This window comes from Narcine bancroftii, chromosome 4 (genome assembly GCF_036971445.1).
Source record: "Narcine bancroftii isolate sNarBan1 chromosome 4, sNarBan1.hap1, whole genome shotgun sequence".
Lineage (NCBI taxonomy): Eukaryota > Metazoa > Chordata > Chondrichthyes > Torpediniformes > Narcinidae > Narcine > Narcine bancroftii.
In genome coordinates, this window is record NC_091472.1 from 104,606,137 (window position 1) to 104,629,448 (window position 23,312).

Sequence of the window (23,312 nt, forward strand, 5' to 3'; positions counted from 1 at the left end):
TCCTACAACCGACTAACCTTCTTGGTGCCCAACATCTCCTGGACTTCGACCTCGAGCTGCGAGAGTTCATTCAGGTTGCTCTCCACCTGTGGAGGTATTAGCTCCTTTGACTCCAGGTACTTCTCTTTCTCTTTGCTCCTCAATGCCGCCATTATGCGAAGAGTTGACTGTACTTCCTCCTCAAGGATCTGAGTCTTCCTTATCTCTTCCTGGATGCTCTGGAGCTTCATGTCCAAGTCTGCGGTGACACTGAGGTCTTCCTTCATCTTCCGCAGCCACTCGAGGGTGTGCTGAATTTCAGTCTGGAAGTCTATCGTCTGAATGAGTCTTCCCTCACACTCCATGATCCTTTCACTGATGGTTCCTTGGGCTGTCTGTAGGTCTTCTTTCCAGGCCTGGATCTGCAGACATCTGGCCTCATGAGATTCATTGTCTAGCTCAGGGGAAAACTGTTCCACCTGCTCGATCAGCCTTTTCAGCAAGTTGCTGGCAGCCTGTACACAGCCAGCCAAGGCATGGTAGTTCTTCAGCTTCTCCTCAACGGAGAGGGTCTCCTCATTTGTCTTGACCAGGCCCTCTCGCAGAGCCTGGAGCCGTGTCACCAGCTGCAGTGATGTGGCCTCATGGTCCTGGTAAGCTGCAACGGTGTCGTCCAGAGTGGCTACCCTTGACTCCGTCTGCCGTTTCAGCCGGTTGTAAAGGCTAGCCAGGCCTGCCATCTCCTCGGGGTACCATGGTTGGCCAGAACTCCGGAAGGTCTCTTTCCTCTGGTTCAGCTCGTCCACTGCTTTGCCAAGCCCCTCCACCTCTGCGAGAAGGGTTCTGCAGTCATCCTGCATCGAAGCCACCTCCTTCGAGGAAAGGTTCAACTTGGCCTTGCCCATTTGAACCAGTTGGTCCTCCAGTTCACTCAGAGCCTTGCTGGTTATGTCAATCAGGGAGGCGTATTCCTTGCGGCCTGCAATGTCCTCCTGGATCTTGCTCACCCTTTCCTTTGCCAGGGTTACAATGAGGTTGAATTGCTTGGGCAAGGCATTCAGCTTCTCATCCAAGAAGGAATGATCGGTCTCACCCAGTGATGGCAACAGTTCCCGGCCCGTCCTTTGCACCAAAAGGAGGAGATTTTCGTACTCGGGGGACTGCTCCAGGAGCAGCTGGTACTTGTTGAGCTGGGCACACAACTCTGAGTCGCTGCTCATGAGGTTGATCTGCGGGAAGGTCATGATGTCGGCCTGCTTCAGCCAGTAGCACACCTTGTCTAGATCGGCTTTGAAGTACTTCCTGGAGCCCAGTACCTTCTCCAGCTCCTGCAGCCTCTGGGTGCTTGTCTGCAGTGCCGAGTCGTAGGTACTCTGCAGCTCCTGAAGGTGCCTCATGATCTCCGCTGTCTCCTCTTCTGTGGCTTCCCGAGCCAGCTCCCGACCCTGAGCCCAGAGAGCTGTCACATGGGCCTGGTACTCCCGCAGGCTGCTGCCAGCGCTCCTGCAGCTGCGTATTTGCTTGGTGACGTCGTGTGGCGCGAGGGCCACATGCTGGGGACTCGTGGCTGCCCTCTCGCTTTGCTGGACCCAACTGATGGCGGGCCCAACAGCCAGGAGGAACTGCGCCCGGTCTGACAGGGCTTTGCTCAGGTACTTCCGCCGCTGGCCCACCGCCTCACTTAGTGAGCTCATCTTCTCTCGCAGCATGCCCAGCATCCTCTGCAGGCCCTGCCTCTCATTCAGGCCCAGGCGGGCCATGATCTTCTCTGCTTCCTCCGCCGCTGCCTCCTGGGCCTGTTGCTGGGCTTCCAGCTCGTTGCAGGCAGTTGCGTGGTCCAACAGCAGTGTCTGCGCCAGCCCTGACGGTGAGCCACACCGCAGGGCTTCGGTGAAGAGCTGGGTCTGACCCTCCACCCAATCCAACAGGTCCTCCAGCTTGGAATGGCACTGGCTCATTTCCTCCAAGGTTACCACAGAGACCTGGACTTTCCTTTCCAGCAGATCCTCCAGCTGGGCCCACTGCTTCTGCAAGTGACTGGTTTGCTCTTTAACCAGCTCCCTGTCTTCGGGGTTCAAGTGGTCGGTAAGTTTCTGTTTCTGCTCCCTCAGGTCATCCAGCACAAACCTCTGAGCCTGGACAATGCTCGCCAGCTTCTTCAGGGCTTCCAGATGTTCGGCTGTGCTCTCTGCATCAGTCCTGATGTAAATAAACCACAGTGGGAGAATGAACATTAAAGACACCAGCAACCTGCCCTAGTCCAGCCACAATGACTCTACGGCCAAGAAAGTTTAGACTTCCTTTAAAGCCTGAAGAAATCAGCACGTCCCAAGGGTCCCTTGTCATTTTTTTTATAGATGCACTATAGAAAGTGTCTGAATGGCTCATCGCGTGGTACAGAAACTGCTCAGCCCAGGGAGTCAAGAAACTGGAAGAAGTTGTGAATGCAGTTTGGGCCAAAGCACCAACCTCCACTCCCCTCTATCAATACTTCCAGCTGCCAGCCAGCTAGGACATGTCCCACCCCGGTCACGCTCTCTTCTCCTCCCTCCCTCCCTTTGGGCAGAAAGTATGTGAGAAACAAAGATGCTGGAAACCTAGGCAGCCAATGAAATGCTGGAGTGACTTAGTCAGTCAGTCAGTAGCATCCTTGGGAAAGAAATGGTCAATGTTTCAGGCCAGGATCCTTTATCTGCTGGAGGGAGATGAAGGAGACCATAAGACAATAAGCAGAATTAGCCCATCAAGCCTGCTCCACCATTCAAGTCATGGCTGATTCATTTTTGCTCTCAATCCCCCATACTCTTTGACGCCCTAACTAATCCACCTCTGCTTTAATGATTTGTCCTCCACTGCCACTTATGGCAACAAATCCCACAGATTCACCACCCTTTAGCTGAAGAAATTTCTCCTCATTTCTGTTCTAAACAGATGTTCTTTTTTCCTGAGGCTGTGCTCTCTGGTCCTGGTCCCTTCCACTGCTGGAAATATCTTCTCCATGTTCACATTAACCAACCCCTTCAATATTTAGCAGATTCCAATGACAAAGAAGGCAATGAACAACAAAACCCCACCATCGGCAAAGAGACAACAGATGGAATGATGCACAAAATCCAACTAACTGCACACTCACCTTCCCAGGTCATCCCATTCCTTTGTGAACTTGTCCAAATTTTCTTCCACAGTGCTCATCCTGTCGTGATAATCCCCCGCTCTTTGATAGTCCTCCTCCCTTGTGGAGAGGAGGATGTTGCTCTGATGGCACAGCTCCATCCACTGGTTGCTCAACTGGCCAACCTCAGAGTGCTCCGGGGACTCAAGGCCTTCTGTCAGGCTACTGATCTTCTCCGTGAGTGCCGTAATGTTTGCCTGCTTGGATTGGAGCTGATGACCCAGTTCCTGCACGTGACAAACAAACAGTGTTTACATTAGCGTGAAGTCCTGGGACCCATGCACAACGGCACTTTTGGGAGGACTACATTCATTCACAGTAATAGCTCACCACCACCTTTACATAGGGAGCATGGCCACATCCTGAGAAGAGAGTTCATGTTCCAAAAAAAAACCTTTTCAGTGCAAGAGAGACTGCAGATGCTGGAATAATCCCACAGGCAGAGAGAACGCAGAACAACCAAAGGAACTGCTCACTCTAAAGACTGTATTTCCACAAAACAATATATTTTTGTTTTTAGAGATAAAATACTTGCCCTGCATATGTATTATTTGTCTGTAGGTGTCTTATATCTGGTTGTGCGTCTGCATGTTTTGCACCGAGGACCGGAGAATGCTGTTTTGTCAGGTTGTACTTATACAATCAGATGACAATAAACTTGACTTGAAAATGGAACAAAAAAAGAATGCTAGAAAATCTCAACATGTAATGCAGCTTCTGCAGAGGCAGAAGATGTCCCCAACTGAAATTTCAGGTACAGACCCTCTATCAAAACAGCCGAGAAGGTCACTGGGCCTCCTTTTCCTCTGTTGACAACATTCACCAGGAACATTGCTCAAATAGGGCTTAAATAATTATTGTGGGTCACTTCCATCCAGCACACAGGATCTTTGACCTTCTACCATCAGGAAGGAGGTATAGGAGCATCAAAATCAGAAATGCCACGCTGGGAAGTAGCTTCCTCCCACAGACTGTAAGATTGATGAACGGTAACAGAGTAAATCATTCCAAGATATTTACGTACATTTATTTTAAATTTTATCTTAAAATATATTATGTGGACTATGGTCTGGAGAAACCCTGTTTCGTCTGGCTGTATATGTAGCCAGATGATAATAAACAAACTTGAATCAGGACTAAGAGGGGGAGAGGAAAATTTGCCAAAAGGTATCAGTAGGGAGGGGTGGGACAGAGGCTACAAAGTGATGGGTGGAACAAGATGAGGTGGGGATGATATACAGATAACACTTTGAGCTTGGCTACTAAATGACATTGTGCCCCAATCAGCAAAATGCCTCACTGATGGGAAAGATGTGAAATTATGTGGGCCAACTGCAGGTCAATGGGGCTTGTCCAGAATGGTCAACCTGGGAAAAGTGGGTTGAAGGGTCTGTTCCATGCTTCTTGCTCCACTTTCCATTAGTTCTAAGTGTTCATTTCCTTATGGTAAGAATGAACAAAGTCATTGTATCGAAATCCTGTCAATCAGTATCTACCAGGTGGTGGGATCATCATGGCGCATCTAGTTATGACTGAGGAAAATTTGTGGTGGTCATACCCTTTGGGTGGCAACCCATTCACCTGTAAAGTGTCATCAAAGGTAGAGTCAACAAAAGAGTGCAACGAGCCCCACACAGACCAGTCTCTTGGCTACCAAGTGAGTTCAGAAACTGAGCCCATTTTTTAGAAATCTTGAAAGAAAATAACAAGTAAACATAATTCCCAGTTGCAGGGAACCTTGGGCAAAACACATTTTAAGTATCACATTCAGTTTTTGATGTTGACACCCATTGGCATTTTTTCTCTAGCCCAGTGTGCTCCTGGTGCCTTGTTCCATGCTCCCAGCACACAGGGGTTACCTTGGCAGAGGCAGCCAGCTGCAATTGCACAATGGCTATGCCGGTGAGGCCTCACAACACCCAGCATCATGAGGTGTCAGAGCTTCATTTTTATCTCTTTGATAGTCTCGCACATTCAAAATCACTTGTGACAGATTTGAAAACAAAAATGTCAACAAAAATGTCAATATCCACACTGAAAAAATAATTCAACCAAATCAAAATTTTATTTTAAAATGATCTCCATTTGGGGTGGGTGTGTGTGTGTGTGTGTGTGTGTGTGTGTGTGTGTGTGTGTGTGTGTGTGTGTGTGTGTGTGTGTGTGTGTGTGTGTGTGTGTGTGTGTGTGTGTGTAAGTAAATGTGAGTAGAGGGAATGATGCACATCTTTTGGGTGTTTGAGGCAACAGTGTGTACTCAATGGGTTGGTAGCAACAAAGTCAAGGCTTCTGCTGCAGCACATTGGGGACACTGGGTTGGAAGATCGGTCCTATTACCCACATCGCATGGATGAAGGTACGAGAGAAAGTTGCACAAACGTGGGTTGTGTTTCCTTGGACGCTGCCAGTGAATGGAGATTTGGAGACGCAGACATTTTCCTGTGGGGAATCTATTACAAGGGAGCATAACCTTAAAGTTAGAGATAAGGCAGAAATTTGGAAACAGTTTCCATAAAGCTTTTCCACACAGGGTGCATGGAATATACTACCAACAATGGTGGTGGAGGCAGGTACAATCAGATCTTTTAAGAGACTATTAGATAGGTACATGGAATTGAGAAAAATGGAGGGTCATGTCATAGGGAAATTCTAGGCAGTTTGAGTAAGCCCACAACTCTCTGCTCGATGAGGTGAAAAGGATGAGCTCAAGTAAACCCAGTCACAGAGCAAAGAGGAATGCCCTGCATCTGTTGCTCTAAAATGGCAGCTGCTGTGTCCAATTGGTCATCGTTAATTTCTTACCTGCACTTGGGCCAACTGCTTCTCTGCAATCTTCAGCTCCAGTTCTGCAGGTCTTCTCTTCAGGCTTTGCAGCTGCTGCTCGGTGTCCAGAAAGTAATTGGAAAGCTCCGCTTTGTGTCGCTTTATTTCCTCCCAACCCAGGGCCAGTTCCTGCGACCTGACCAAGAGCTGCTCAATCTGAAATAGAGTGCAGCCTTGCTTCATTAGACAGGTACACCTCATCACACGTTCAGTGCAGTAACATGTAAAGGTGGAATATGGGGAGCTGGAAATGGTGCACATGTACGAACTGGCTGCCAGGGATAGAAATGGAGGCAGACATAATGGTGGCATTTAAGTGGATTCCATATGACCACATCAGCAGGATGGGGATGGATGGATATGTATCAGGTGCAAGCAGCACTGTTAGTTTCTTTGGACATCATGTTCTGCACAGACATGGGAGCCAAAGTGTGCTGCACTGTTCTTTGTTCTGTGTTCTACCAGTCAATTTCATCAGGATTTCTGTTCCCAATCCAGTGACATGGCACACATTTTTGGTTAAGACTCTGAAGCAAGATCTTCAGAGTTCTGAATACAGGGAGCCAACTTTTATGTGAGATCCCATGGTTCCAGGGAGAGAAAGGAACCAGTGCCCCAGTTGATATTCACCCCAAAACTCCACTTAAAGACTGATTTACTGCCATTATAACATTGCTCTTTATTACACATACCTATCTCTTTCATGCAAATTAAAGATTGCAATTCCTGTATTACAACAATATGACAATAAGAGACCAAAAGTTCTGGTTGGATATAAAGGTTAAGTGGTATATCCCAGGGACATAAGAAATAGGAGCAGGATGAGATCATTCGGCCCGTCGACCCTGCACTGCCCTTCAGCACGATCATGACTAATCTGGTTGTGGACTCAACTCCACTTACCCGACTGTTTCCCCAATAACCCTTAATTCCCCTACTCTTCAAAAATCAGGTGCTTGAAGAGAGAATTCACAGAATCACTTCTCTCTGGGAGAAGCAGTTCCTCTTTATCTCTGACTTAAATATACTCAGCTGAAATCTTGAGGCCCTGGTCCTACCTGCCAGTGGAAACAACCACCCTGCTTCCATTTTATCCATTTCTTTTATATAGCCCCCCTCAACCTGGTGAACCTTCTCTGCACTAGTCGTTAAGGGAATTGTAAATGTGCTGAGCATTCAGTCTCTTTTCGCCCATCTTTAAACTTGGTTTGCTGAACAAAATAATCAATTTATTTCCAGAATTTGCAGAGTGTTTAAACCTTATAAATGCTATTATCATTCAAGGTATCAAAGGAAGATACGATAGCTTTAAATGGTGAAAATAAGGACCAGAAAGAGGTAAATATAAATTTTGGGAGAATCAAGGATATGGGTATTTTTTTTTTGCAGAATAAAAAAACACTGAGGTAAAAGATCAGTCATGATGTCATCAAAGTGCAGGGCAAGGACGAGGGGCTGAATGGTCTGCTTCAATTTGTTCTGTTCCTTTGTGCTCCCTCAGCTGACATGGCATTGTTTTTGCAGGACATTGGTTTAACCTGGGTGGCTGGACTCCACACATTACTGGTTTGGTGACTGGCTTTTGTGGAGAGAAGGCTCCTGGGGATAAATGAGCTGGATATCTGGAAATACAGCCAGCCAAATTTATAATGGCTTCATCTGTACTCTTCAGTACTTTAAATAAATCTGAGGAATATTGTGTTTAATCACTCAGATCACCAGTGCTTCATACACAGCCAGCAGCTCTGGAAAACACATTCTGAAATGTAACTTCCTTTAGTTAATAAAAACAATTTTGATCAACATTAAGCAAAGCAGACTTAGAACATAGGTGAGAGCTGTTTGGAGTGAAGTGTCAGGTACGATTCTGCTTGTGTCTTTCCCATCTCCCATCAGGATCTCAGGAGTGCTCTGCACCCACCATGGGCAAATTTGGCAGGTGTGAAGAAACTATCATATGTATATAACACAGTCATTCAGCTCAACTGGTTTATGGAGGTGCCAGCCATACAGAGGAAGAGAGCATGGTAGCGGACCTGTGTGGGGCTCAGCATCCAAAGGATACACCCCAGGCTGCGGGCTGCCATTGACCGGCTAGTGGGATCAAGGTATTGGGTTCAGGATCCATGAGGGTGCCAACTGACAGCAGGGATTCCAAAGGGCCTCAGGCACTCAGAGTTTCCTGATCGTATTGGGGGGTTGGGGAGGCGACCCAGACACCTGGAGCTCAGATCACCGCTGGACCGGACAGGAGGCTGTGCGGCTACTGAGGTTACAGGGGAGCAGGAGGCGGCAGCATTGGACGAGGTGATGGGATCCTTGGACACTCAATGTCTCTTTTGCTTCCCTTTCTCACCTTAACAATGGTCCAGAACTAGTAGCTCCTCTTGGTGTGTCTTTACAGGGCAAACAAAGGAAAACAAATGTTGTGTCCATGCAAAAAAAATGACATCTTGAATCTAATGCACAAGCTCCCTACCATCTAAATTCATCTCAGCCTATCAGCAAATCCTATTATTCTTCCAAAGCTGTACATATTCAGGTTTGCCTTCGATGCATCTGCACAATATAACAATCATCTTTCCGTGTTGTACCAAGCTGCACCTTCTCAGTATTTCCTACTTGAACTTATTTGGAACAATATTCTATTTACAACTCCACTTTTGAACTCTGACTCTGCCGGGCAGGACACCCTGAACAAATCTGATGCCCAATTTACATGGTCAAGTGTCCCTTCTTTCTGCATTTTAAGGAGATCTGCAAAATAATGTCGAATCCAACTAGAAATGAAGGGCCAAGTGAACCTTCCTTCTTATTCTCTATTCTGTGGAGTGTAACATTTAAAGATGACGAATCAAGAAATTATTTTTTTTAAGTACAGCAGAAGCAATGAGCAACATTTGAATGCTTTATTAACTCCTGAAGTAAACAAACAGAAATTAATATTGTGGTCTTGTACCTTCCATTTCTGGGAAAGGGTGATGGAAATAGAGAAACACAAAAGCTGCAGATGCTCGAATGCTGCAGATTTGCTGGAGGAACTCAGGAGATCAGGCAGAATCCATGGTTAGAAATGCTCAGTCAACCCTTCATTTTTTTTTATTTTAAATTTAGACATACAACACTGTTACAGGCTATTTCAGCCCAGGAGTCTGTGCTGCCCAACTTACACCCAATGAACCTACCCCACCCCCCCCCCACCAATGCATTTCAAATGGTTGGAGGAAACAGGAGCTCCTGGGGAAATCCCACATAGAGAGAACATACAAACTCTTTGCAGACAGCGCGGGATTCGAACCCCAGTCCCGATCACTGGCACTGTAACAGCAATGCGCTAACTGCTACTCCCATCGTGCCGACCCATCTTAACAAAAAGTTCAAACCCGAAAGGTTGACCATTTCTATCCATGGGTTCTGTCTGACCTGCTGAGTTCCTCCTGCAACTCATTATGTGATAATGGACATAGCTCTTTTCATCCTAAAACGGGCATTGCACTTGGAATGAAGAGAGTGGTTTTATAAATAAATTAGTCAGTGTGCCTAGGTAAGGAGGTCAGCAGAGGTAAGATGCATCAAATTACCATTTGCTTGGTGTGTTGGATGTCTGCCGCTGCCTTCTTCACAGTGTCATCGGACAAGTCACACAGAGAACAAAGTAGCTCCAGGTACGTGCTTGCCTGCTCTTGCAGAGCCCGGTAGTGTTTTACCTGCAGGAAAGTGGAGTTCGCTGTTATTAATGGTACATCTTGAATTGAACAGCCTGCACATTGTAGTCACGAGCTGCAATGCTATCAATTTCACTCGATCACAAAAGAAATGGAGGAAATAGGTTGCTTAAATTAAATGAGCTGTTCATTTAAAAATCATATGAAATTACTGCTAATTCGCCCATGTCTCTGGTTTCAGTTTGTGTAGAATCTTACCATTCTCTAATTCTGTTAACTCCCCATGTCCTACAGTCATTTGGTCAGGTTGCCATGCATGTCACTAAGTATCAATTTAACTTTGAAACTTTGGGATTCCTTGGGTAGACAATTTATACAACAAAGGGATCAAAGGGCCTATTTCTGAGCTGTAAAATTTGATGACTAATCCAGTCCAATTTTGGATACATTTTGAAAAATAAAACGCAAGGCAGCCCTGACTCAGCTAGTTGTTGGCTCCAGAGGTGCAGTGGAGGTTACCACCCACTTCTAGCCAAGGGGGAGAAGCCTGGGAGAGGACCCTACTGGGTAGAGGGCCTCAGCAGCGGACCAGCGAGGGGCTCAGAGGCCAAAGGACTCACATCAGTCCGCTGGCTGCCGAAGACCAGCTTATCAAACCAGGTCCAGGATCCGTGAGAATGCCAACGGCAAGCAGGGCTCCTGATGGACCTCAGGCGCTGACAGCTTCCTGACTGTATCGAGGATTCGGAACCAGTGGCCCAAGGAGGGCGACATTAATGCCTTGAGCTCGGGTTCGCCGCTGGATCAGACAGGAGGCAACAGCGTTGAAGGAGATAGTGGGATCCACAGCCACTTGGTGTCTCTTTTACTTCTTTTTCTTGTCTTGACATCATTATTGTATTGCTGGCACCTGTCTGTATGTCTTCATAGGGCAAAGTTTTCTTTTTTTTTTGTAATTTTTTATTGATCACACTATGAACCATATCAACAAACATATGTACAAATGTTTCTCATTAAATATACACAGTGACATTTTCTCTCTTTTCTCCCCTTTCCCTCCCTCCCCCTTCCCACCCCCCTCCAAAACCAATAAATATTAAAACATATAAAATACAATAAAACAACGATAACCATATAACCACTTACAGCACAGAACAGGCCAGTTCGGCCCTACTAGTCCATGCTGTAGCAAATCCCCACCCTCCTAGTCCCACTGACCAGCACCCGGACCATACCCCTCTAGTCCTCTCCTATCCATGTATCTATCCAGTCTTCATCTTCACACAAAAGAAAAACAAAAAAAAGAAAGTCGTGGCATCTACTTTTACACATTAAATCTGATCATGTTTATCTTCTTATCACTTTAGGAGATGGAGGACCAAGGCCGGCATTTTCTGTTATATTTCATGTATGGTTCCCAAATTTGTTCGAACAATGTAAATTTGTCTTTTAAATTAGGGCAAAGCTTTCTTGAGCATTTAGTGAACATAACGACAAGTGGAATCCTGATCTTGAATAAATTAAAATTAATTTATTCAAGGTATCCACGCGACACTCCTTTCACATTGGTGGCAAACAAGTTAAAACTCCAGAATTCATTCACTAAACCTTACATGTTCTCTAACCCTCTCTCCCCCTTTTAGACTTCCATCAATATCAGTGTCTTGCCTCTCATTCAGATTCATGGGTTTGTTGTACACTGTGTTCAACAGAAACCATCACAAATTCTGTAAACAAAGTCCTTCATCCCTCAGCACCTCTGCGAGGTCGTCCCTTTCTTCCGCAAGTGGGTGATAGGAACTGCACCGCTCAGCCCCAACCAGCAATTTATACAGGTTTACCATAATTTTCTTTTTTTTTTAAAAACTCTCTACATCTATTGATAAAGCTGTATTCATTTATCCTTACATCTTTCATAAGCTGTCATTTGCAAGATTTATATTTGGAAAACAAGGTTACTTTAAGAGTACTACAGTTACGATTACAGGAGTATGATCAAATAGCATTAATCTCAACACATTATAAGCACCTCAATTATGTTAGAAAACTAAAGAAGTTCAGCATTTCTCATTTGTCCCTGAATAACTTTTATGGGTGCACTGTCAAAAGCAGACTTAATTGGTGCAGCATGGCATGAGAGCTGATCTGCTCAAGATCGGCAGCTGCAGAAGGTGGTGAATACAGCTCAGACGCATCACACAAACTTCCCTCCCCTCCAGCTACATCTCCCGCTGCCTAAGAAAAGCAAAGCAGCCAACACACTGAAGGACCCATCACACCATGGACATGCTCTTCTTCATTTTCACATCAGGGAAAAGGCTAAGGAGGGTGAAAGCGTGCATCAACACACTTGCCCGCAGCCATCAAGAGAAGCCCATAATAGAGCTCTCGCGCTGCCCTTGCTTGGCGCGAAGTGATCATCTTTTTCAGTGCATTCGTACGCTCTCTAAATTATGCTCGAAACACAGCTGTAAGAGATAACCTGCTGAAGAACCTTTATCACACTACTTGGTATTTTGGGACAAATAAACAAATGTAACTGAAGAATTGTATTTGTGATCAACAATAAATGTGAACAATCGCCTGCTTGATTCACATGCCATCTACCTCTCTAAATATTCACTCCCTCCCACTCATGGTGCACTGTGACTGTGGTGTGCCCCATGTACACGGATCATTGGATCATACTAGGACTTCTTCAACAATACTTTCCAAATCTGTGACCTCCACCCTTGTGCAAAAGAGGACAGTGACTGGCAGGGGTGGAGGGGGGCAGGCAACAACCCCTCCAAGTCAGACACATCCCAGGACATATATCGCTTCTCTCTCATTGTTTGTTGGGTCCAGAAACTCCCCATCAGCAGAACCTTTGGCATGAGTTCAGCAAATACTGGGGCCTCACTAAAAGCTCACAGGTTTGAAAATAAATTTAAAAGGAGAGCTTCTGATCTGCCGATGCATCAGTGCCTACATCTGCAGTTTTAACAGGGCACACTGTAATGCACAAATAATGCGGTGCTTGCAAGAGAGCAAAAAACAACCTATATAAAAGAAACTCAGTAAAAACTAGACACTGCATCTGGAGAAACACAAAAGCTGCAGATGCTGGAATCTTAAACAGACAGAAAAATTGCTGGAGGGACTCAGCAGGTCAGTACCTGTGGTCAATCAACGTTTCAGGTCAGGACCTTTTATCGAGACTGAAGGGTGCCGACCTGAAACACCGAGTGACCATTTATATCCACAGACGCTGCTTGCTAACGTTCCTCCAGCAATTCTTTGTTTACACAATGTCACTGGACATTCACTCCAGAGATGTGACAGGTCAGATTCGCTCAACCATCTCAGGATGTTTAATTTGGACACTTGCTTGGTTACCTGTTTGAATGACTTCTGGGGGCTGGTGGGTGGATGAGCTTGGGACTCCAGCTCATGTTGCACAGCACGGAGCCACGTCTGGCATTGTTGTAGGGTATCCTGGTGGCTGACGTGCTTCTGAAGCTCACGTTCCAGACTCTGGTACAGCTGAGATGGGACAGGGTAAACAAAGGTACAAGGTTAGCCAAATAGAGGTGTGATTACAACTTTCTGCCTGCCAGCACATTCACAAGGTGACTATTATTCTCCACCAAGGTGGAGGGGGTGAGTAAGATTTAATTCCTGGGGTTACTATCTCGGAGGACTTTTCTTGTATTCATCATATTAATTCCATCTTAAAGAAAGTACATTAGCGCCTCTACTTCCTCAAGAGTTTTGTAATGTCATCGAAAACCTTGGCAAACTTCTGCAAATATGTAGTGGAAGGTGCGCTTACTGGCTGCATCATGTCCTGGAATGGGGGCATCAACACCTCTCAGCAAGAAATCCTGCAAAAGTAGTGGTCTCGGCCCAGTACATCACAGGAAAAACTTTCCACACCATTGAGAACATCTACATGGAACATTGCTGTCTGAGAGCAGTAGTAATTATCAAGGATCTATACCGCCGAAGACACGCTCTGTTCTCACTGCTGCCAACAGGAAAGAGGTGAAGGTGCTGCAGGACTCACAACACCAGGTTCAAGAATAGTTACTACCCCTCAACTATCAGACTCCTGAACAATAGACTCATTCGGAGAGTCATTACATTTGTACTTCTGTATTTGCACAGTTAGTTTACAGTTCTTTCTTTCCTTGAGTTAAAATTACAGTTGCCAGTAATTAGAAATTCTATCTGGCCCACAGTAGAAGAATCTTAGGATGTGATGTCATGTATGTACTCTGACAATAAATTTTAACTCTGATGGAAATTAGCCTGGAGATAGGTCAAAGACTTACAATGAAGTCTCCCTTGCTCTGTAAACTCCATCATCCCCAAAAGGGAGGATCAGGGCAGAAAGATTATTCTTGAATGGGAAATAGTCACTTAAAGGAAGCAAGATGAACACAAACAAGAACAAATACAAGTGTGGATGATAAGGGTTTGGGTTTACCCTCTGTGCTGTGCTACAGATGGCAGAGTAACTGTCCCGAATCCCCTGTAGGTGAATTTGGACCTGGTGCTTAAACTTCCCTTGAAGTTCTTCTGTGCAGTTGGCAACCAGGTTGTCTCCTTTGCTTCTCAAGCTTGCTAAGGCGTGTTCAAAACCGGCAATTTCTTCCATGATTGGCTGTTGGAAAAGACCAAGATGGTACACAGAGTCACATATAAAGGATATCCATTTAAAATGAGGATGAGGGGAGGGAGCAGAGTTTAAAGGAGATGTATGGAATAAGTTGTTTTACACAGAGAGTGGTGGGTGCCTGCAATGGGCTGCCAGGAGCAGTGGTGGAAGCAGATACATTAGCATTGTTTAGGACACTTCGAGGTCGACAGATGAATATGCAGGGAATGGAAGGATATGGATCATGTGTATGCAGCAGGGTTTTACATTAACTTGTGCATCATGTTCGACACAGACAAGTGGGCCAAAGGACCTGTTCCTGTGCTTCTCTACTCCAAGTTTTGATATTTAAGAAAAATTTGGGCAGACACATGGATGATAGGGGTATGGAGAACTGTGGTCTGGGTGCAGGTCAATGGGACTAGGGAGTGTAATAGTTCAGCACAGAATTTATGGGCCGAAAGGCCTGTTTCTACGCTGTAGTATTCTGTGGTTCTTTAGAGGGCCAGAGGATTGGAGCGGTGAACGTGGACAAGGCAGAATATCAGAGATGTTTGCAGCATCTTTGAATGACAAAGGGAGATGATCAGAAATAGTTATTGCCTGGCATGTGTGTAGCATGTAGGACACATGATGCTTAACAGTCCAAGCCCAAAGGTTGTCCAGATCTAGTGGGTATTCTCACTTCCGCGTTCCCTTATTTCACTGCATCGATACTTCCCACTGCCTCGGGAAAGCTGCCAATGTATTAAAAGACTTAACCCACCCCAACCACTCTCTCTTCACTCCCCTCCCATCAGGAAGAAGATTCATGAGCATGAGATCACGTACCACCTAACTCAAGGACAGTTTCTTTCCCACTGTTATCAGACTCCTGAATAAACCTGAAACCTGTCACAATGCTTTTGCTCTGTTCTAACTGATCTCTCTCTCTCTCTGTGCTTTTAACCACTGTACAATGCATTGGTTGACAAGCTGGACTATTTGCAAAATAAACCTTCTCACTGCACCTTGGTACATGTGACAATAAACTTGAACTTGGAATTTGTATTTCCTCAGAGTCAACCTGGATCTATAAATTCATAACCTTCCTCACAATAATTAATAATTCTGAATTGTCAAATCCTTGCCAATCTTTTACAGAGCTGTTTCCAGATTTCCATCATTATTTGAGTGAAGAAGTGTCTCCAGAGATCAGATGTTTGGAGTGTCAGATCATTTGCTAATACAATTCCTTTAATTATCCCAAACCCTATAATTACCTTGCCCTTGATCTGCTGTACTCAAATAACCTCGGGATACAACAGACATACAGGTTAGCCATGCAGCCTCTCACGCCCACACCCAACACGCACCTTATGCCTGGCAAGGTGCTGCGTTGCCATCTCCAGGTCAGTGCTCTGGGTGGTGTCATGGGCCACCAGCCTGGTGGAGATCTGCAGCAGCCACTTTTCCACCTCTTGCAGGCTGCTGTTATAATCTTCATGCTCCTTCACCTTCTCTTCCAGATTTTGCATGCAGACCTTGAGAGGAGAAGAACAGAACAGAAGAAAGTTGACCACCAAACAAATAACTCAAAAATAGTTCTCCCTTGGCATTTGGGCAATGCTGACAAGGCTGTGATGAATAGAGGCTGGCTTAACTAAATATGGAAGTGGGTCCATTCACAGTGCAGTTAATATTCAATCACTGTGCTAAGGGAATTGAGTCTTGCAAAGATCCAAACCAATTGCTGTACTGTTCAGCCACCAAGCTGAAAGTGGTCTTGAGGACCAAGTCCTGAGGCTGTTATCCTGGGACCACTATGACTGACCTTACGGTCCTTCATCATAATAAAGAGGCCCTCATATTTATTCAGACTCCTCAACTTTAAACTGACCCCTGTAGCGGCAGCTACACTGCTACTGAAAGAGCACACAACCAGACGGGTTGAGCTCAGTGAGCAGAACTGATTTATTGCAGGCTGCTGGGCTGGACTTACACTCCCAGCCTGAACCTGGCTGAGAATCGCGCTGGGGGGCACTGATGTCACCCGGGCATCACGTGGTCTCCCAGTGCGGGATTCTGAGACCTGTGCTGAGAAGAAGGGGAAACCCCTGACGACGCCATTTTGGCCGGCTCCCTCGTCGCGTGGATTACAAGCAGGGCCGGTTCACCTGCCTAGTGGTGTGCTGCCACACCCCTATCATTTCCCGTCAAGAAGGCCCAGCCCTCTGGAGCCTTTTCCCTGAGGAACAGCTCTGGAAAGTGTGATACTGCACCCCATACTTTGATGTTACTTCAAATTTTAAATGTTTAAATTTTATTTTCATCATATACCAGACAATTCAGGTCATTTAAAGCTGTGCCTCCCAATTACACCAAAATTAGCTTACCAGTGAAAACCCATGCAGACATGGGGAGAACGTAGAAACTCCTACAGACAGCGCCAGGTTCGATGGCGAGAACAAAGAAACTACTTACAGACAGCGCCATATTCGATGGAGAGAGCATAGAAACTCCTACAGACAGGGCCAGGTGCGATGGGGAGAACAGAGAAACTCCTACAGACAGGGCCAGATTCAATGGGGAGAGCATAGAAACTCCTACAGACAGGGCCAGATTCAATGGGGAGAACATAGAAACTCCTACAGTCAGGGCCAGATTCGATGGGGAGAACATAGAAACTCCTACAGACAGGGCCAGATTCGATGGGGAGAGCATAGAAACTCCTACAGACAGGGCCAGATTCGACGGGGAGAACATAGAAACTCCTACAGACAGGGCCAGATTCGATGGGGAGAACATAGAAACTCCTACAGACATGGCCAGATTCGAACCTGCATCGCTGGCACTATAATAGCTTCACACTAAAATTTGCACTTCTACCCTGGGCTCCTCACCTTGACCCTGGGCTAATCTGTTTGATCACAGAATCCTTATCCTTCAGTCTCTACACCATATCCATCCCTCCAACCTCAGGAGGCCTGATGTCCTCACCCTTACCCTGTAATTTTGGCCTCATACCTGGAGTGCATTATCCAAGGTCCTGGGGTCCTTTCTTCAACTTCAGGATGGTTATCCCAAGTCTGCAGTACCAGTTCTCACCTGAAGTTAGAGTAAATGACCCATACCAGGCTGTGATGCAGCCAGACAACACACTTTCCTCTCTGACCCTGGTGCTTATACCCTGGCACTGGGCCCTTCTCTCCACGATGGGGCACATCTCTGATATTCTGCCTTGTCCACGTTCACCGCTCCAATCCTCTGGCCCTCTAAAGAACCACAGAATACTACAGCGTAGAAACAGGCCTTTCGGCCCATAAATTCTGTGCTGAACTATTACACTGCCTAGTCCCATTGACCTGCACCCAGACAACAGTTCTCCATACCCCTATCATCCATGTGTCTGCCCAAATTTTTCTTAAATATCAAAAGTGAGCCTGCTTTTACCACTTCAGCAAGCAGCTGGTTCCATGCTCTCTGTGCGAAGAAGTTTACCTCCAGTGTCCCCCTTGAACATTTCACCTTTCACCCATACCCTCTAGTTATTGTCTCACCTCGGTTCAGTGGGAAAAAGCCTGTTTGCATTTATCTCGATTTATCCCTCATAATTTTGTTTCCTTCTTTCAAATATCCCCTTAATCTTCTACACTCAAGCCAATGATCCAGAAAAAATGCCCTCTTGCCATGACCCTAAAAAATGACCCTAATATCCAGTGGCCCTTAAACTGACAATATGAGGCTGAATCAATGAGCTCTTATCCTGGTGGTTTGACCTTAGTGTTTTCATTGGAAACTTGGGACTGTTACTTCGATCCTGGAGTCCTTACCCTAACACTAAGGATCCTAATTCTGACCTTGGAGTCGATCCCCACACCTGGGAGCCTCACTTTGATCACAAGTCTGTCTCGCAGCCTCACACTGGACTCAAAGTGAGGTGCTTACTTCACTCTTTGACAAAGGAACTTTCACTCTGACTCCATTTCCCCAAACCTTGGCCCTGAGCCTCTCGTCCAGAGCCCTTGACTCTTACTGTGGCATCTGCATCCCAACCTTGTGGCCATCACTTACCGTCACCGTGGAGCACAGCTCCTGGTAGTCGGACAGCAGTCTCTTCAGATTGTCACTGACGGCGGGGTCGTGAATGTGCTCAAAAACAGCCTCACCTTTCTCAATCACCAACTTTATGCCCGGCTCATGAGACATAATTGTCTGCTGGACAGCCTGAAGCAAAAGAGGTTAATTCAGACAATTAGGTGGCTATGCTCTTTTTTGACACTGAAGCATCATTAGACTACAAGAACCATCTTCATGAAGAAAGGAAAAGGCATTGTTGGCTGTCATTGCCAGAGGTTTTGAATATAGCAGCAGGGAGATCTCAGTGCAATTGTACAGGGCCTCGGTGAGAATGGTGTTCAGTTCTGGTCTCGTGGTCTGAGGAAGGACATCATTGCTGCTCAGAGTGCAGCAAGGTTCACCAGACTGATCCCTGGGATGATGCAATGAAGAGAGACTGGAGAGATCAAGGTTATAATCATTAGAATTTAGAAGAATGAGAGGGGATCTCATTGAGACATAAAAATTCAGACAGGACTGGACAGATGCAGGAAGCATGTTCCCAATGTTGGGGATGTCCCACAAGGGGCCACTGTATAAGGATAAGAGGGAAGCCATTTTGGAGTGGGTTGAGGAGAAAAGTTATGAACTTGTGGAACTCCCTGCCATAGAAAGTTGTTGAGGCTGGTACATTTGAGATATTCAAAAGGGAGTTTGATGTGCTCCTAATAGCTAAAACGGTCAAGGGGTATGGAGAGAAAGCGGGAATAAGGCACTGTGAAGAGTCACTGTTGTATTGAATGGTGGAGCAGGAAGAGCTGAATGGCCTTCTCCTGCACCTATTTTCCATGTTTTGATGACGACAAGGCAAAATATGTGTACAAGGAGAAACATGAGAATCACAAGCTGCTGCTTTCTTGTCCGAACATCATCCCACGAGGGAAGTCAAACTTTCTAAAAGTGCTTCTGTGAAGGGGACTGTTAAACGTGATATATAATTGCACAGGTGTCAAGATCATGTGGAGACAAGAGACTGTCTTATTATCTTTGGAGCTCCTCACTTAGACATGATGGGGCATTCTCACTGAAATCTACAGATGAAATGCAGAAAGCACTTTCTGGCTGTGAGATGCTGAGTTACCAAGAAGAAACTGCAACCCATTCTTTATTTTTGTTATTTCTTGGAATGTGTGCATCACTTAAAGGTCTCATTTAATGATAATAAATTCATTGTCAAGTAAATTGTACAATGTATACATGCACCAAAATTCTTACTTGCTGCAACTGAGCAGGTACTTCATTTTAAAAAATGTACATTAAATTAGAAAGAGAAAAATACAAAAGATAGATAATAATTATTCACAGTTACAATATTGCAAGAAAATAATTGAGTTACAATAGTGCAGTCCTTTTACGTGATGTTGAACTAATTTCATTTGTGAAGTGAGGGGAGGCTTATTGGCTATCTCAAGATGGTGCTCAGAGCAAGTACATCTCCCAGTGACAGTTTTTGGGTCTCGATTGACACAACAAAATCTGTATTGCACCCTGAACAGCAGTGAGCTTTAGCTGCTGGGTACAGCACACTGACTGAGAGGTTGAGAATCCGCTCTGTGCAGCTAACTGGACATCAGTTCTCCAATAGGCAACTTGTCCTGAAGGCACACTGCTCAAAACAATCCCAAGCCCCTGTGAAATTCAGCCCGGCCTTTACTTTTCCATAAAGAGACAGGAAAGGGTGTCCAATCCTGGATGTCCCAATGGCAACTCTGCCAGAGTTGCTGTTAATGGCAGTGTTGCCACTGGGGTGGACCTGGGAGAGTGAAGATGCATAGCTCCTCTGAAGGGTTTATAGACAACAGATAATAGGTGCTAAAGTAGGCCAATTGGCCCTTCGAGCCAGCACCGCCATTTATCTGATCATGGCTGATCTTTCCCTTTCAATAACCAATCCTTGGGTTTAATTGCTCGGTCCTCATGCCAACAGCTCTGTACAGGTGTCAGAGGGGTTTTTTTTAATTTATTTTTTTATTTTTCACACTATAAACCACATTGATCAAGATACATACATTTCCCTTTTCAAATATATACAGTGTCGTTTTCTTCCCCCCCCCCACTCTTCCCATCCCACCCTCCCTACCTCCCCTCCCATTCATTTAAAATTCAGAATCTAAGATACATTAAACCCGTCAAACAATGCTGTCACTCAATAAAAATAAACAAGAAATTCCACTGAGTCAATTCTTTTCATTCCCTTCTCCTTCTGTCATTTTAGGTGGTAGATGTCCCCGGTAGGTTTTCTCTATTGTATTTCATGTAATGCTCCCATATTTGTTCAAATATTGTAATATTATTTCTTAAATTATATGCTATTTTTTCTAATGGAATACATTTATTCATTTCTATATACCATTGTTGTATTCTCAAGTTATCTTCTAATTTCCAGGCTGACATAATACATTTTTTTGCTACAGCTAGGGCTATCCTAACAAATCTTTTTTGTGCACCATCCAAATCAAGTCCAAATTCTTTGTTTTTTATGTTATTTAGGAGGAAGATCTCTGGGTTTTTTGGTATATTGCTTTTTGTGATTTTATTTAATATCTGGTTTAGATCTTCCCAAAATTTTTTCACTTTCTCACATGTCCAGATTGCACGAATTGTTGTTCCCATTTCCTTTTTACAGCAAAAACATCTGTCAGATACCGTTGGGTCCCATTTATTTAATTTTTGAGGTGTAATGTTTTACGTAATCTCGTATTTATTGTATTTCTCATAGTTCCTGAGCAAAACTTCTCCCGTTTCCTTCTTTATCTTTATGTTTAGATCTTGTTCCCATTTTTGTTTAGTTTTACCATTTGTTTCCTCATTCTCCTTTTCTTGCAGTCTAATGTACATGTTTGTTATAAATTTTTTGATTATCATTGTGTCTGTAATCACATATTCAAAATTACTTCCCTCTGGTAACCTCAGATTGCTTCCCAATTTGTCCTTCAAGTAGGATCTCAATTGGTAATATGCCAACACTGTATCATGAGTTATATTATATTTATCCGTCATTTGTTCAAAGGATAATAATTTATTTCCTGAAAAGCAATTTTCTATTTTTTTTAATCCCTTTTTTCTCCGATTCTCTTAAGGAAAGGTTATCTATTGTAAAAGGGATTAGCTGATTTTGCGTCAGTATTAGTTTTGGTAGTTGGTAATTTGTTTTATTCCTTTCTACATGAATCTTCTTCCAAATATTGAGCAGATGATGTAATACTGGAGAATTCCTATGTTGTACCAATTTTTCATCCCATTTATATAATATATGTTCGGGTATCTTCTCCCCTATTTTATCTAGTTCTAATCTAGTCCAATCTGACTTTTCGCTTGTTTGATAAAAATCTGATAGGTATCTTAACTGTGCGGCTCTATAATAATTTTTAAAGTTTGGCAGTTGTAAGCCTCCTTCTTTATACCATTCTGTTAATTTATCTAGTGCTATCCTTGGCTTCCCCCCTTTCCATAAAAATTTCCTTATTATTTTCTTTAACTCCTTGAAGAATTTCTCTGTCAAGTGTATTGGCAATGCCTGAAATAGGTATAATATCCTTGGGAAAATGTTCATTTTAATACAGTTTATCCTTCCTATTAGTGTTAGTGGTAAAACTTTCCAATGCTCTAAATCGTCCTGTAATTTTTTCATTAGTGGATAATAATTGAGTTTATATAGATGGCCGAGGTTTTTATTTATTTGTATACCTAGGTATCGTATTGCTTGCATTTGCCATCTGAATGGTGATTCTTTCTTAAATTTTGAGAAATCCGCATTATTCATTGGCATTGCTTCACTTTTATTTGCGTTAATCTTGTATCCCGACACTTCTCCATATTCCTTCAATTTCTTATATAATTCTATTATTGATATTTCTGGTTCTGTTAAGTATACTATAACGTCATCTGCAAATAAACTGATTTTATATTCCTTGTCTTTTATGTTTATCCCTTTTATTTTATTTTCTGTTCTTATCAATTCTGCTAGTGATTCTATGGCTAACACGAACAATAAGGGTGATAGTGGGCATCCCTGCCTTGTTGATCTGCTTAAGTTAAATTGTTTTGATATATATCCATTTACTGTCACTTTCGTCAATGGCCCCTTATATAATGCTTTAATCCAATTAATATATTTCTCTGGTAAGCTGAATTTTTGTAGTACTTTGAATAAATAATTCCATTCTACTCTGTCAAAGGCCTTCTCTGCGTCTAAAGCAACTGCTACTGTTGGAGCTTTATTTCCTTCTACTGCATGAATTAAGTTAATAAATTTACAAATATTGTCTGTTGTTCGTCTCTTTTTAATAAATCCAGTTTGGTCTAGATCTACTATTTTTGGTACATAGTCGGCTAATCTGTTTGCTAATAGTTTAGCTATTATCTTATAATCTGTGTTAAGTAAAGATATTGGTCTATATGACGCTGGTGCAAGTGGATCTTTCCCTGTCTTTGGTATTACTGTAATTATTGCTGTTTTGCATGAATCTGGTAAGCTTTGTGTTTTATCAATCTGATTGATTACTTCCAGGAGGGGAGGAATTAATAAATCTTTAAATGTTTTATCGAATTCTATTGGGAATCCATCCTCTCCTGGTGTTTTATTATTCGATAGTTTTTTTATTATCTCTTGTATTTCTACTATTTCAAATGGTTCTGTTAATTTATTTTGTTCCTCTATTTGTAATTTTGGTAGGTAGTTCAATTTTAGTTAAAAATTCAACTATTTTGTCTTCTTTCCCTTCGTTTTCAGTTTGGTATAATTGTTCGTAGAATTCTCTGAAGTTTTCATTAATCTCCGTTGGATATGTGATTTGTTTGTCTTTTTTCCTTGATGCCAATACCATTCTCTTAGTTTGTTCTGTCTTAAGCTGCCATGCTAGAATTTTGTGCGTTTTTTCTCCTAGTTCATAATATTTCTGTTTTGTCTTCATTATGTTCTTCTCCACCTTATATG

General features: G+C 43.9%; 1 protein-coding gene across 15 annotated transcripts in view; it reads right to left on the reverse strand.

The window, feature by feature from the left end:
* syne1b (spectrin repeat containing, nuclear envelope 1b) overlaps positions 1-23,312 on the reverse strand; it is a 665,691-nt gene that overhangs the window by 290,501 nt on the left and 351,878 nt on the right. For all 15 annotated transcript variants that reach the window (XM_069932310.1, XM_069932313.1, XM_069932309.1 and 12 more), the window contains 8 exons: positions 18,332-18,484; positions 15,634-15,801; positions 14,108-14,284; positions 13,015-13,161; positions 9,553-9,678; positions 5,951-6,127; positions 3,113-3,378; positions 18-2,178 (listed from right to left, as the gene is read on the reverse strand). In XM_069932310.1, the coding sequence (XP_069788411.1) occupies positions 18-2,178; positions 3,113-3,378; positions 5,951-6,127; positions 9,553-9,678; positions 13,015-13,161; positions 14,108-14,284; positions 15,634-15,801; positions 18,332-18,484 (3,375 nt within the window). The remainder of the gene's footprint in view (positions 1-17; positions 2,179-3,112; positions 3,379-5,950; positions 6,128-9,552; positions 9,679-13,014; positions 13,162-14,107; positions 14,285-15,633; positions 15,802-18,331; positions 18,485-23,312) is intronic.